Source organism: Calonectris borealis, chromosome 1, assembly GCF_964195595.1.
Source record: "Calonectris borealis chromosome 1, bCalBor7.hap1.2, whole genome shotgun sequence".
Classification (NCBI taxonomy): domain Eukaryota; kingdom Metazoa; phylum Chordata; class Aves; order Procellariiformes; family Procellariidae; genus Calonectris; species Calonectris borealis.
Window position 1 is genome coordinate 58883165 of NC_134312.1, and position 14057 is coordinate 58897221.

General features: G+C 45.3%; 1 protein-coding gene across 2 annotated transcripts in view; it reads left to right on the forward strand.

Moving 5' to 3' along the window:
* RBFOX2 (RNA binding fox-1 homolog 2) overlaps positions 1–14057 on the forward strand; it is a 168831-nt gene that overhangs the window by 23892 nt on the left and 130882 nt on the right. For both annotated transcript variants that reach the window (XM_075156431.1, XM_075156440.1), the window contains exon 2: positions 13482–13532. In XM_075156431.1, the coding sequence (XP_075012532.1) occupies positions 13482–13532 (51 nt within the window). The remainder of the gene's footprint in view (positions 1–13481; positions 13533–14057) is intronic.

A 14057-nucleotide genomic window follows, 5' to 3' on the forward strand; every position in this document is an offset into this window, starting at 1 on the left:
TGCTCCTTGGCTTCAAGAGTAGCGTGTTTTGCAGTATGACCTGTGTAAATATTCACCCTGAGATCTGCTTGGCCATTTGTATGGAGAACTGCAGTGTTTCAAGGCATGAAATTGTCAGCTTCAGTTTCTGTGTGATTTGGAGTTTTGTAAAAGCTGAAGTCTTGTGCTGTCACTGTGTCACCGAGCTGTAGTCCAACTGAGAGGTAATGAAAGCATTAATCATTGAAGCCAGGTCATAGTCCAAGCTGAGGTAGAGTCTCTCGGCTCTTGGACTTGTGCAGATCTTGTTATTGGAGGCTGTAGCATCAGGCAGAGAAGCAGGAACATTTCTAAAATACGGATAGCTCTGATGACTGAGGATGCATACTTTCAAGATGCTTAATAGTGAAGTCTTCTGTGTGCCTCATCCTACCATCGATATTGTCCCTAGAATCAGTGTCAGCCAATACTTCTTCAGTTGGTCTTGTCAAATCCTTGGCATCTCTTTGTGACAGTGGTGTATGGGCCTGTAGCAAAGTGGTGCTTTTTGTCTGAAAGTCATGGAGGTCACAAATCCAAAGCACTGAAAACAGAACGGGTCTATGTGTTTTTTGCAAATCCAGTGGGGAAAAAATATTAGCATCTGTTTTTATGGGTCCTCCCCAGTTACTGTTCTGAAAACTAACTACCAAGTGTGGATAGACTTAATTGATAAAAATGCCTTTTCCCTCCTGGATTCTCACAACTCTGTAAATAAATAAGAGGACAAGCATGACGGATTGGTTTTGGATACCCATGGCTACTATCTATAGAGCATCCCTTTGCTCATTTAAGCACCTCCACTCTTTGGTAGAGCAGCAGCAGACTTGAGTTGCTTCTTGCTTCTGAGGGATGAAGACAGGAGAAAAGTATGAGCAAACATCACCTGATTCTGGTTAGGCCATACAGTACTGGAGACATTTTGGCATAAGGAAGGGAAGCCATGAAATGTGATCAGAAATAAGACTTTCTTCTGTTGCCTCATATGACTGCTTGATGTTTCTTATAGGGAGTAAAAACTCTGAATCTCAAAGCAGTATTAAAGATGCCTGTGTAAAAGGCTTTGAAATGCATGGAGGTCAAGGATTGGTAGTTTCTAAGAAGGAGGCTTGACAGCAAAGCTCATGTTGTTGCAGTTTCATCATTGGCTTAAGCTGATCTAAGACTATGCTTTCATTGAAAGAGGAGCCCTGCCTTCTCCCTGACTCCAACCATGTGTTCCTACACCCTCCCTTGTACAGGTGTTAGGGATTACATGGCCTGTAGTGACCACCTTTGTTCATGAAACTAATCCCTCTCCTTTTTGAGGGTTTAGTTTGCAGGAGGATCAGCAGGCTGATCTGACTTGCCATGTTCTTCTGTGATCCCTACTGCACATGCAAGAGATAAGATAGGGGTGCATGCTTGGGAGCAGGAGGGGAAAAAACAGGGCGATTCCCTGTGTTGGTAGTGTGATTTTTGAGGTTGGCTTAATCTGACTGTAAAAACCATGCTCTTAGAAGGTGTTTTGTATCACTGTGTAGCTCAAAGGAGTTGAGTTTTAATTTCTTTATACTTGGGCTGAGCAGTTGTTACCAAGTGTGCAGAAGGAAGGAGCAAGTAGAACTGAATTTATAGGGCTGCAACTGTCTAGAGCTTTGAGTAAAAACGTTGGCTGTATTTGCAAAGAAACCTTGAGAAATAAGACAAAAAAGGCAGTGATGCTTTGGCATGGTTTGAAGCTTTGACTGGCCCTCTCATCTGCTGTTTGCCACAGTGCCTTCGGTCTGCTCCAGTTCAGGAGTTTGCTATACTGCCAGTTTCTCTGTACCTAATTTAAGCTGTTTGTGTGTTCAGTTGGAGGGTGGCTCCCTTTTTTGTTTCCTTCATCTGAATGTGCCGCATAGGAAGATACACGATGCTGTAATTTCAGGAGCCGAGTGTTTTTTAGATCTCTTCTGTTTTGCATTTCATCTGTAGGCTCAGGGAGGGAAATGTAATTTCTTAATGCAGAGAAGTCTCCAGGGATTGCACACAGAAGAGGTTTTTAGACTAAATTGTGAAGGATCAAGTTTTATGTGAATGTGCTGTGACAATCCCTTCCCATGCATGCACACTTACAAACCAAGCAGTAATTTCGATCGCATTTAAAACTTGGATTACTAGAATTGTAATGCTGTCACCTTCCAAAAAACGTCATGGAAAACGGTGATGGGTTGTTTGGGGGAGATGCAGACGAGTGCCCTACGGAGGGCAAGGCGGCCAGGACTCCTGGATTACACACTCCATACGGAGCAGGCGGTCGGATTGGTCTGGCTGTGGCGTGTGCTCCCTTCTGCCCGGCGGGACCGTGGCGGGGGACATGGCGAGGCAGGCTGTGGTTATAGCTGCGGGAGGCTGGGACGGGAAGCGGCCGGGGGGGCAGAGGGTACAAATCTGCTAGGAACTAGTTTCGGTTAGTTCCACCGCTGGTAGGGCGGCTTGTTTATTACATTGTCTTGCAGGCGGGGAAGGGAGGGGGCTTTGATGCTTTTGTGTGGTGCTGGCAGGAATGTGCAATCCGGGGGTTTTGAGACCTCCTGGGGAGGTGTGTGGGTCTTTTTCCAGTGGCTTCAGACTATCTGTAAAGACAATAGGGTGGAACTGAGGCTCTGTAAGGAGGTTGTCTGCTGTTTCTGAGGACTGCCTCGGCTTTAACTAAACCTAAAGCTGGTAAAATGAGAGAAATGCATTGCAGGCTTATGGGATGCTGCAGGCCAGAACTGTGTCTATGTCCTGCCCGTTTGTCAGACCCAGGTCTTGCAGCCTCCTAGGGGCCTGGGGTGCAGCAGCCTGGTGTTCTGATGCTGCAGTCACTGCAAAGATCTTTGGCACCTGTCTTTCACAGGCCCAATGTGTTCCGATGACCTCTTGCTGTTTAATTGCAATCTTATTTTTGTGGTTGATGGCTGTATTTAAACACGGGATGTACAACGTGTGTAAGAATATCCAATGCCTGAGACTGCTGACAGTCTCTCGCTTCATTTTTCCATTAATACATAAAGTTCTTGGCCCTTGCGGGTGGAATACAGGCAGCAGCAGCAGCTTTTCCCTTATAAGCAGGGCTAGCACTCCTATCTGGGCCAAACTGAAGAATTCAGACCACTTACAGATACCTCGCTGGATAATTTTGCTCTCCACAGTAACACAATCTTTCTTAGAAACGCCTTCAGAGTGGCTTGCCTTGCTTCTGTGTGCAACGAAATGGAAACAGTAACTTACTGTAAATGCCTCGTTTTGTCCCATAGCTGGGTTGGGTGGTGTTTTGTTTTGAATCTTCCTCTCTTTGCAGAGCACTTTCCCAACTTTTTGGATGCAGCCTTCCAAATGAAGGGCAAGTCTTTCTTTCTTTCTCTTAAAATTTCGAAACAAAGCACGTACTAAAACTCCTCTCAAAACTATTCTGGAGAGGTGGTGTTCCTCCTTTGGGAGGGAAGGAGATTCTTTGATTAGTGCTCCCTTCCTCCCTGTTTTAACCCCTTTCTAGCTATGACCATTGCCTGCACGGGGATGCTTCATTCCTCCGGTATAAGTTATTTGGCTAGGTTGGGGCATCAGCTATAGCCTGCCATACTGGATAGTTTGTCTAGGGTGGGTATTTCTGGTAGCTTAGGCAGGATTTCTCTCTTTTCATATGCTCCGTAGAGAGCTGTGACCACAGCTACCTTGCTGGCATCTCAGGGCAATCGTGTTTAGCAATAGCTAGCTTCACAGGAGCAGCGAGGAGGTTTGTATACCAGAAGTGGATTCCAAGGAGTCCTTGGTTAACGGTTGAGAAAACCTGTTATTTTAAGATTTTTTTATTTTTATGAATTGCACTCTGGTTATAGAGGGCCTTGGCATGTGGCCACATCCCGTCCAGACTGTCTGTGGCCCATAAAGAGGTGGCACTCAGTTACAGGCTGGGTGTAAGAAGAAAAGCAAAAGCGTGTTTTCTGTAGTGGAATGGCATTGTGTTAAAGCAGGAATCAGTCACGTTACTTTTCATATGTAATTGCTTAATTGGGATGTTAAAAGGTTAGCTTTGATTTTGTTTTGATATGTTTCTGCATTTTTGTAGGCAAGTGTGTAGCATTTGGGTGTCTAATTAGAAGAAAACCCCTGAAAATACTGATGTGTGGGGGAGAGGTGATTAAAGGTAAAGGCAAGGAGGGAAGGGTAAAAGCCCTGCAGGCTTTACTTCCTTGTGGAGATAGCAACCCTTGCAAGGGGAGTACCTCCCTAATAAACTGTTACATGGTGATTTATTCTGGTAAAATTCAACAGTCATGACCTTTCCTTTTTAAAATACAAGAGAACGACATTTTGGAGACAGACACCCTCTTTGTCTCCAGAACATGTGCTGAGGCACTATCGGGCTGTCCCAGTCCTTATCGGAAGGAACCCTCCGGGGGTTGGAAACGGCTGGATCAGTCTCTGTCACCTTTCTGATTCTTGGTACCTCTAAGGCAGCAGGGGAACATCACCATGATGATGCGCTTCGCATCGTGGTCTTTCCGTCCTCTTAAGGACAGAATTAAATCTCTGGTGTGTGCATCCGGAATATTCGTCTCCGCTGGAGTGGATTCTATTGCATCCATGCGCTTTTTGGCACAGAAATGAGAGCTTCCAAGGGGCCAAAATTCAGAGTGAGCCCTCAATGTGCACATCTCCCATTTGGGGATATTCTAGCTGCAGTTGGACTCGCTGTCTGTATTTTCCCCATGTCTGGTCTTACTAGGTGCGAATAGCGCCCTGGACACTCTTTCACCAGCACTGCTTCTGAAGCGGCGTGCCACTCTGGAGGCGGAGGGTTCAGTCTTTCTCTGTCCCTTTTGATGCCACTTTGGGATGCCCCTTGTGAGCAGAGGGGGCTGCTGTGCCGTGCAAGCCGCCCTCGCAGCACTCAAGGGGGTTCATTCCCTTGTATAGATGCCCTTTTGTTCCCCTGCAGTTGCAGGGAGAGGAGCTTTCCAGGAGGGGGATGAAGAGGCCAGGCTTAATGGTCTTAAGAGCGGATTTATTTTTTTTATTTCGGGCGGGAAGGCCTGGGAGTTGTTTCTCTCTTAACTGTTTCCAGATGGTGCTGCTGGAACACAAAGATTTCTAGTGTGTTTGGGATGGCGGCGGCCAAGACCCCCAGCCCCCCCGGCGCTTCCTGTGCAGCTCCACAATCCTGCGGGCGTAATCAGAACCAGCCCTGGCCTCCGAGGTGTTCCTGAAGCCTGCCTTTTCTTCACCCTGCACCCCAAGCCCTGTGCTTCCTCCCTTCTCTGGGCTTTTTAACCCCTTGCCGTTACTGCTCCTGCCCTTCAGCCTGCCCACCTCGCTTCTCTCCTTTCTCTGGAGCCAGCAGGCTGGCTGCGGGCACTTGCAGTGCCCCGGAGACAAAACTACATTTGGCTAGACTGCTTGAAGAAATTATGTCTTTGGGGAAAGGGAAGCTGGTTTGTAACACAAACCTGGGAAAAAAAATTCTGTAACTATCTAGGGCAGCTTATGCAATCAGGCCAGCATGTCCAGGGCACAGAATTTCTCTTGCACCTATTTGCCTGCAGCACTTGGTATACAGCTTGATTTCATCTGAATCATGTGCTGTTGTGCCTCTATCTCTTTTTCGTGCTGATTTCCCTAAAAGCAAGGCAGGTTTAATTTTATATCACAGTTTCCTCACACCCAACCAAGAAATTAGTTTCAGCCTTCTCTTCTGCAGGTAATATAACAACTATAATTTCGTTCTGGAAAGTAGGAGTACTATTCTTTCCTTTTAGCCTTTGAGCAACAGCCTCTGAATATCTGCAAAATCAGCCGAGAAGCTTGTGATCAACTGACTTCCCTTCTGGATCTGAGGTCTATCATCTCCCTCGTCCTGTTTTCTCCCATATTTTCCATCCTGTTTTTTGAGAAAGCAGAAGCAATGAAGCCATCTACTAAGGCAAAACTCTGTAGTCCTCTTCACCTTGCGAAAGCTTGTAGCCGCCGTGTTTGAGCAAGCCAGATTTTCATGCCGTCAGCATGTTGCCCTGTAATGAGTGGCTTAGCATGAATTACTTGTGAAATGCTTCCTCAGCCCCATGTAACAATTACAGCATCCAAAGGTGCCCCCAGTGCTGGATTTTAAAGCCTTGTTATGAGCCCTGTCCTGTTCCTGTTGAGTAAGAGTGGAAGTGAAGATGAGCTGCCATTTTAAAATGCTTCTGCCTACTAAAAGAGGAGGGAAATCAATATTCTGTGCTATTGACTTCTGTGCATGCGGAGTGTCCTTGTATTTGCTGGATCATAGACGTCACACTGTGCACAGTATTCCCAGGGGCTTTAACTTGCACTGGAGCTATTGTTGCCAGCGTAGGTCATGGAGCAGCAGAGGCAGGCTGTATTTCCTTTATGCCCGGAGCAGTATGAGGATGCTGCCATATGTAGTCCAAAAAAAGTGTGTGTTTTGCACATTTAAATTACACTAAGTTAATGAAATTTCATCTCTTTGAGAAGCTGAAAACACCCCTTGGCTGATCTGGAAAATGAAAAACCCAGTTGGTGGAAAACTGTTTCTGACCTCCAGAAAGCTACTTCCATTACTTTAAAAAAAAAAAAAAAAAAAAAGTCAGGCAAGAATCTGTGTTGTTACAAAGAATTTCTGTAAAATACTTCAATTTTAGCTCTTCCATTTCAGCTGTGGAAGTGCTTTCTGTGTATGAAAGTCCCCCTTCTCTCTGCAAAATTAGACATTTGTATTGTAATTTCATACGGATGCTGTCAGCTTAAAACCTAAGTGTGCATTTGTAAACTTGTTGCATACTGAATTTTTTTAACAGACCTGAAAGTTTACATACCGTCCTTCTGTGTGGTTTGGTCGGATGTATATTTGTGTGTATTCTGTTTTGCAGCTTCTGCTATACCAACCAGTTATTGTTCCTGTAGTATATATAGGGTTTCTCAGAACAGAAGTGCCAGGAGGTTGGAGTTAAGAAAGTACGTATTTCAAATACAGAAAATTGCACCGACATGTTTGGCTGGCTTCACCGGGGCTCTGTTCGACGGGGACGCAGTCTCCCTCAAAGTCGCCCTGTTTTGTCTTGCTGGCCACCTCGTGGGCTTGCTGAGCTAATTGCTCCAAACTATTCAAACTCTGGTCAGGGCAGAAGGCTATTTTTATTAATCTGACATCACCTTCCTTTCTCTTCTTCACTGGGCTTCCCTCCCGGGCAGCCTCTGGTGGGCCTGCGGGCCTCATGGCAGGTCACGGGTTGCCTGGGGCTGCGGGGTACCGTGTCCCCAATACAGAGGTGGGCGTCCGGCGTTGGAGAGCCGTGGGCTGGCAAAGCCTTGGGGCTGGTGTGGGCTTCTGCTCCGGGGACCCCCGTGTGCTGGGGGGCCGGGGGGGGGTGAGAGGCCGGACGTGGGGAACCCCGGAGGCCTCCCCTCAGGGATCCAGGGCCCTGCAAGGAGGCGGTTGGCCCGGCACAGGAACTCTCCCATCCCACACGTCCGACATTGTTGCGACTCCTGCTGAAAACACGATATTTTTAGGAGAAGGAGAAACCTGGGGCAGGGGCGGGGCCGGGCCGGAGGCCACCGCCGCTGCGACAACGGGGCCAGAATTCCAGGAAGGAAGAGGGGCCGGATGGGCCTCCATCCCAGCCTCCAGGCCCTGGAGCGGGGAGCCCGTGGGCGCTTCCCTGCTCCCACAGGGGCAGCCGCCAGCATCAGGCGCCTCGCGGCCGGAGCATTGCACCGGCGGCAGCACCACCTCCGATTTTCCATCCCTCGAGAAGTGGCCTCAGTAATTCAGGTGGGCGTGGGAAGCCGGGTCCCTGCCAGCCGGCATGCGTCTTCCCTGCCATCAAAGACAGTGGTGTGCAGCATACTTGGTGTGGTGCCTTTATCAAAACCTTGGGCTTTTAGTCCCCAAATACACTTTTTTAAAAAAAAAAAAAGATGGGAAAGGAGTAAAATGTGAGTCCTGTTACTTGTGTCCCTGTGAGCACAGGTTGTTGATGTCAGACACTTAACAAGGAAGCAAATAAATGGAAGTCCTTTGCTAGATGACGTCTGCGCATCTGGAAACCGGCCAAAGCCAAGAAGCAAGTTTAATTGAAAGTGAAGACAGCTGAAGGGAAGCATCCCACACTATAGATTCAGTTATTGGAACTGCAGAGTGATTAGCGAGAGCTATATATCAAATTAGGGTAAGTATCGAGGGAGAAGGGTGACATTAAGATCCATTTTAAAAACTACTTTAGTTCAGTTTTTCATTAATAATCAGTAGTTCAGCCTTAGATGCTGCTTTTCCCATTAATTTTATCCACAGACAATTTGGGGTAGGGAGATGGCATGCACAATCGAGAATGCAGACTGAACGCATCAGATACACTTGGACAAAGAAACAGATATTTCCTTTTTGTTTATATGCAGTAATTTGTACAAAGTAAGGTCTAATGAAGAATTACCTATTTTCTTGGTAGCTGATAATAAGGTCAAGGTATTTACAATTTCACTAGTGCTCTGCCACAGTTAAAGTACTAAAATGCCTTTTTCAAGACCCCCTCCTCCTCCAAGCATATGATTTCTGCCTTTCCTCCTATGCAACAAGTAAAGCAAAAAAGGTGGTGAAACCACTGGGCTGCAGCAAGCAGTGCTGGGATTTCTGTCTGGCTCGCGAGCTTTACTTTTTTGCAACCATCACTTTCAGATTAATAGCTTAGTTGCCAGTATTTTCAGCCTTTTTTTTGGTAAACGTCTTATTCTCTCTGTTCTAGAAAACTGGCTTCTGTTTGTCTAGCACAAGCCTCTGATAAATGTGTAACTCGTCCTATCTCACCACTTCAAAATCCCATTTTGCTTTCAGGAGGAACAAGTAATTTCTTGTGGCCTTTATTTCATTGCTTTGTGTAGTCCAGAGATTCCTGGCTTTCTGGAGCTGGGGCTCTCCCTCACCACTTCTGTCCAAGCCACCAGACTGCTGTGCTGCTGGTAACTCTCGGGGGCAGCTGCAGCAGAGGCAGATGAGCTGTTCTTGTGTTGGCTTTGCTGCTGTTGCTCAGAAGCCAGGCAGCAGTTGTGAAACTTGAAAGAATTGTATTAACTTCGCTCCCCTTTTCCCAGCATTGTTAGGAAAGCAGGCACACCGCAGACCCAGAGAAGAGAGATTGCTTGGTCGTGTTTCTGAGGCTATCTTTGCAACCGAAAGGACTCGACACTTCAAATTTGAAGCTTGGATTCAGCAGGAATTGATTCTCCAGTTGGGGAAATATGGATGGACTCACTAAGCTAACAATTCCTACCAGCGGAGTTTTAATCTGCAGGCTTTAGGTTTAGATTGGCTGTCAAGAAACAATTGCTAATCAGGCCTGATTGTTGCGTCTGGCAAAATGGCGAATCTGTGATGTAAAATTAGGTCAAGTTAGGTCAAAGAGAATTATTGCCTCTTTAAGCTAAAATTTAGTTTTATTTTTAAGAAAAGGGTGAGAGGACTTTCAGACCTTCTGTTATGTGTTACAGCTGTGACATTTTCTCCAGAGGACTGACTCCAGTCCACTGTGGCCTTTCATAAGTTAATAGCACCTGCAGAGCTGATCGCTTCTTTCTGGTGTCCAGTTTATGGACAACTCCTCGTGTTAAAATTTGTCAAGTTGAGAGGTGTCAAAAACGCAAGCCTGGCTGTTCTGCTAGTGCAGGAGCATCTCCTTTGCTCTTGAGTCATCTGCAAACGGCTGTACCATGTTTACCTTGTGACCCAAGATGGTACCCGTGCCTTGCAGTTTGTGGCAGACCTTACTATTGCAAATGTTAGTGGAAAAGAACTTGTGTTAGCAAGGATGGAAAATTAAAAAAGGGGGAAAATTTGAAGTAAAGGGGGTGGGGGGAGTAAAGGCTTAGTGGATTTGACTGAGTTGTGACTTTCATCCTGTTGAATCCAGTTGGCTGGCACAGAGACTATTATTGGGGTGCAACCACAATGCTCACATCGTACAGAAGTATGGAAGCCTGTGCATAAGATCATTGATACGTTTTGAATAAAATCACAATATGTGTGGCAGAAAGCTGATGTACTGTATTAGCTTCTAGTTGTTTTTTTCCCACTCTAAAGCAAATCGCAAGTACCTGAGAAATGCCTTTCAGTGGTAAACAAAGTAATGAAACATCCCAGTGGCAGTTTGATTTGATTTTGCAGGCTAGCACTGCCTAACTCAATTTCTTTACGAATGTCTGGTTGCATGTTGGTATTGAAAGAGAAATGTAATTGGCAGGAGGGAGCGGTGAGAGAGATGGAGTTATCTGGGGGTTCCCTTTCCCATCAGGCTGCTGCCAGAAGGCAGGGTCCCTCTGCATGTGTGAGCAGGGTATTTATCCGTGTTAAATCTTCTCTCTCTCTTTTCACTTCCATTTTGTGAGATTAGTTTTGTGCATGAGCAGGCAGAGGAGGAGATTGAACTGTATCCCTGGCCTCTGCTGCCTTAGATCGTCTGCTAACTAACAGGGGTTTTCTGTCTGGACGTTGCTGGACTGTCCTGTTCCAGTCACAGGAGTTTAACGCTTTCACTTCTTGCTCTGTTTAGTTTTCAACAAAAGCAAACTCTGTATGGAATAATCATGCAACAGGCTCCGGATTCACCATTAGTGACCTGTAAAATTGGCAGTGCTGGAGATTATTGGCAGGAGATGGTTTCCCTAGGCGCTTCCTGCCTTCTCTTGGAGAGTTAAGTTCAATTAGAGCAATGATACGCACAGCGGGGATTTTGCAAAGAGTTCAGTACTTGGTAGCAGCATTGCTGTATGAAAGGCAGAGATATCTTTTGCCTTTCTGTGACTTTAGTGCTCCAGCTGCTACCCTCTTTCTAACCTCTGCTTTCTCCAAACTCTCGCTTTCCTAATGTAACCTTCCTTCACCTCTTCTTTACCTTCAGATGTAACCATATCCCTCAAACATTTTTAGTCTGTGATTTGTGGGGTTTGTCTTCCAGAAGACAAGGTGGAGATTGCTAGCTGTGGGTTTTTTTTTTTCCCCTCCACTCAATTTTTCTTGTTTCTTTCTGACCTCTTACATACTGTGGGCTGCCCTCAGATCTCTGTAATCGTCTTTCTCTTCCTTTTCACACTTTTGTGATTTGCTTCTACTTATGAAACTGTTCTGTTTCTAGAGGTGGTTTCTGGGCATCCAGGTCCTTTGGCTTCAGGAAATCCCACAAAGTTTGTTTTTGTCTCTTTTCTGCCACAGCCTCATGGTGACAGTCCCTTTCGTTAGTCCGTGATGTGAAGAACATCATCCTCAGGATAACAATTTCTTTTTCCTTTCTTCATTATAACTTTCTGCTTATATGGGCAGTGTTCACTGCCCATATATTTAGTATCTGCAGTGGTAACTTTTCTGTTCATTCTTTATTCTCTGTGTGGAAATCTTGCTGGTTTCCAAGGTGTTGAGAGAGTCTGGCACACAAGCATGTTTGAGGTACTGACCTCGCAGGTGTGTGTACAAGTACTGTTAAAAGCATACCCGGAATGGTCTTTAAGGAGAAGACCATATCTCCTGATACAAGGTGGACATTTATTGCACTTATCTAAGTTCGTAAACTGTAGTGTGTGGGAGAAACAGCAAAGTGCTTTCTTATAATATGTACTTACGTTGGGGGAGAAAAGTACTAGCCGTGTGTTTTAATTGTGATGTTGCTTGGGTTTTAATTAAGTTCACAGTTAAAACCCAAAAGCTTGGTGAGACCGTGGTCTTGTAGCTGTCAGTCCCCACTTGCTGCTTCCAACTTCTGTGTCTTTCCTTCTGTTTCTGTATTATTTGTGGAGTTTTGTGCTTTACCTGCTTGCTGGCTATTAGTATTTGAGAAGAATGTACTCACAGGGTGGTCAACCTAATTAATTACTGTTAATCCCCAAAACTGGCTGCCAGAAGTTTTGTTGTCCTTGAAGCTCTCATACTGTGCGCGTTCTTGTAGCTTTAGCACGAGAGCCTGAGGAGAGGCTGGATGTTTCCTGGCAAGTTTCCATGGAGAATCCCCTGGGCAGGTTTGAGGTAAAGAGAAAGAGAGGGAGGACGAATATGAACTTAAAATAGCATTGCTAGTCCCTGTATTGAATTATTAGCACCTTGCTTTTTAGCAGAAGTTGCTTTAAAGTGTTCTTGTGTAAACTATGAAATTGTGCTCGTGGCCACGCGCCCTGTGTAGGACAGAAGACCTCTCTCTGGTAGGAGCTGGCCTGCTTAACCCAAATATCCCAGCACAAAACCCAAAACATCTCAACAAAAACTCTTCCTGACAGCGATCATACATCTCAGTCAGCTTCATGCCCGGAATATCTTTGCTTTTGACAATTTGGGATTGTTTTGCTGTGTTTTGTCAGGATCTTCCCCTTGGGCCTCTCTCTCCCTGCCCCTTACCCAAGAGCTGCTGGAGAAAGTGCAGGGCTGGCTTAGGAGTTCCTCCTCACAAGTCATAACACGAGATAGGAACAGACTTAAAAACTGATTGTGGAGGGCGGCTGCCTCCTTTCCTCCTCCTAGCATTCTGCCGGGAGTTGCTCATGAATGCGCAGGGGTACCAGGGTGGAATTGATATAGGCTTTGTCTAGTTTAGTTTATCCTCCACCCAGAGAGAAAGATGCACGCATGGGGTGCGTGTGAGTGCCCTCTCCTCATTTCGAATAGGTGATGTTGGAGGGAGAGTAACAGAAAATAAATTAAGAAACAGAAATAAACATTTAGGAAGTATTGTGAAGTATGTTATCTTAATCCCCACTGCACTGCTAAAATAGAGACAAGTCTGGGAATTTCATGGAGAAATTCCAGAAGCGTTGGAGATTCGTATATTCCCGCACAGCAGGGTGATGGGGCTGCCAATAACACAAAATGTGTAGGCTCAGAGTCCCTTCTGGGGTGAATGAAGAAAGTCTAGAGGATTGATTTCCTGTTGGGAGTGTGTGAGGTATTGCTCAGACTTACCGGGGTGTTTGAAGGTACACTGACTGCTTTTTAAGCTCATGTTAAACTATTAGTATAGTTTTGAAAAGGAGAAAATTGACACTTTTATGGCTAATGTTTAGGGAAACGTTTCTTCAAGACTGGGCAAAGTGGGCAGAAGCTTCTGTAATTTTGTGTTCTGTTTTGTTCAGTTTTCATAATGGTAAATGAAGTTTGCATATAAACATTCTTCAGAAAATTACAAAAATTATACACAACTGAAATTAGAGGGTAAGGTAGGATTAGTTTATGCTTATTTTATGGCTTTGATTTCTTTTTTTTCTTTTCCTTCCGCACAATTTGGTATATGCAGTTGAAAATGAATTTCAGGTGTATTGGCTTACATGGAAATTAGGAAGTTAGCAGAATACTTTAATCTTAGCTCATTCTTCCTCCATTTCATGCAGGTTCTTGGTTTTGGCTGAGTTCAGACAGATGTATAATTCCTTAGTTTCTATTCCTTGTAACCACTACATTCACTCTTTGTTTTCTTGTCTTGTAGAACGAGCCTCTGACTTCAGGTTATCATGGATACCCAGCAAGAGACAATCAAGTAAGGGTCTGATTGCAGTAAATGTGTGTGCGTGTGTCTCTGTACACTTATGGATGTTTTGTCCGACAGCTTCCTGGCTGTCTTGTTATGGAGTGGAAATTGTTTTGTTCTATTGTGGAATGCTTGTGGAGATATATGTGGTAAATTGAATGTTTTTTATGGCCTCCAGCAGTAAGTGGCAACGTGCCTGGCAAGGGGTTAAACATGATCCACATTACCAACGGCTCAGGAAATTCTTTATTCTTAAAAAACATTGTAACTTAAAATCCCTGTCCTAAGCTCCCACTATATCTCCTCAGCGTTAATGAATGTAGATGTTCAGTGCCAGTGCATGCTTGGCCCTGTTTTATACTTATTGCTGTAATTCTAGCATCTAGGGAGCAAAAGAACACTGAGTTTTTGTGAGGGTCTGCTTTGCTGGTGCAGTAGGGAATGACATGTCCCGTTGGGTTGTTTCTAGTATCTGTGAACTTGTCTTACCTTCCTTTCAAGTCCTGCAGGGCCCCTGCCCCTTGCTCTTATTCA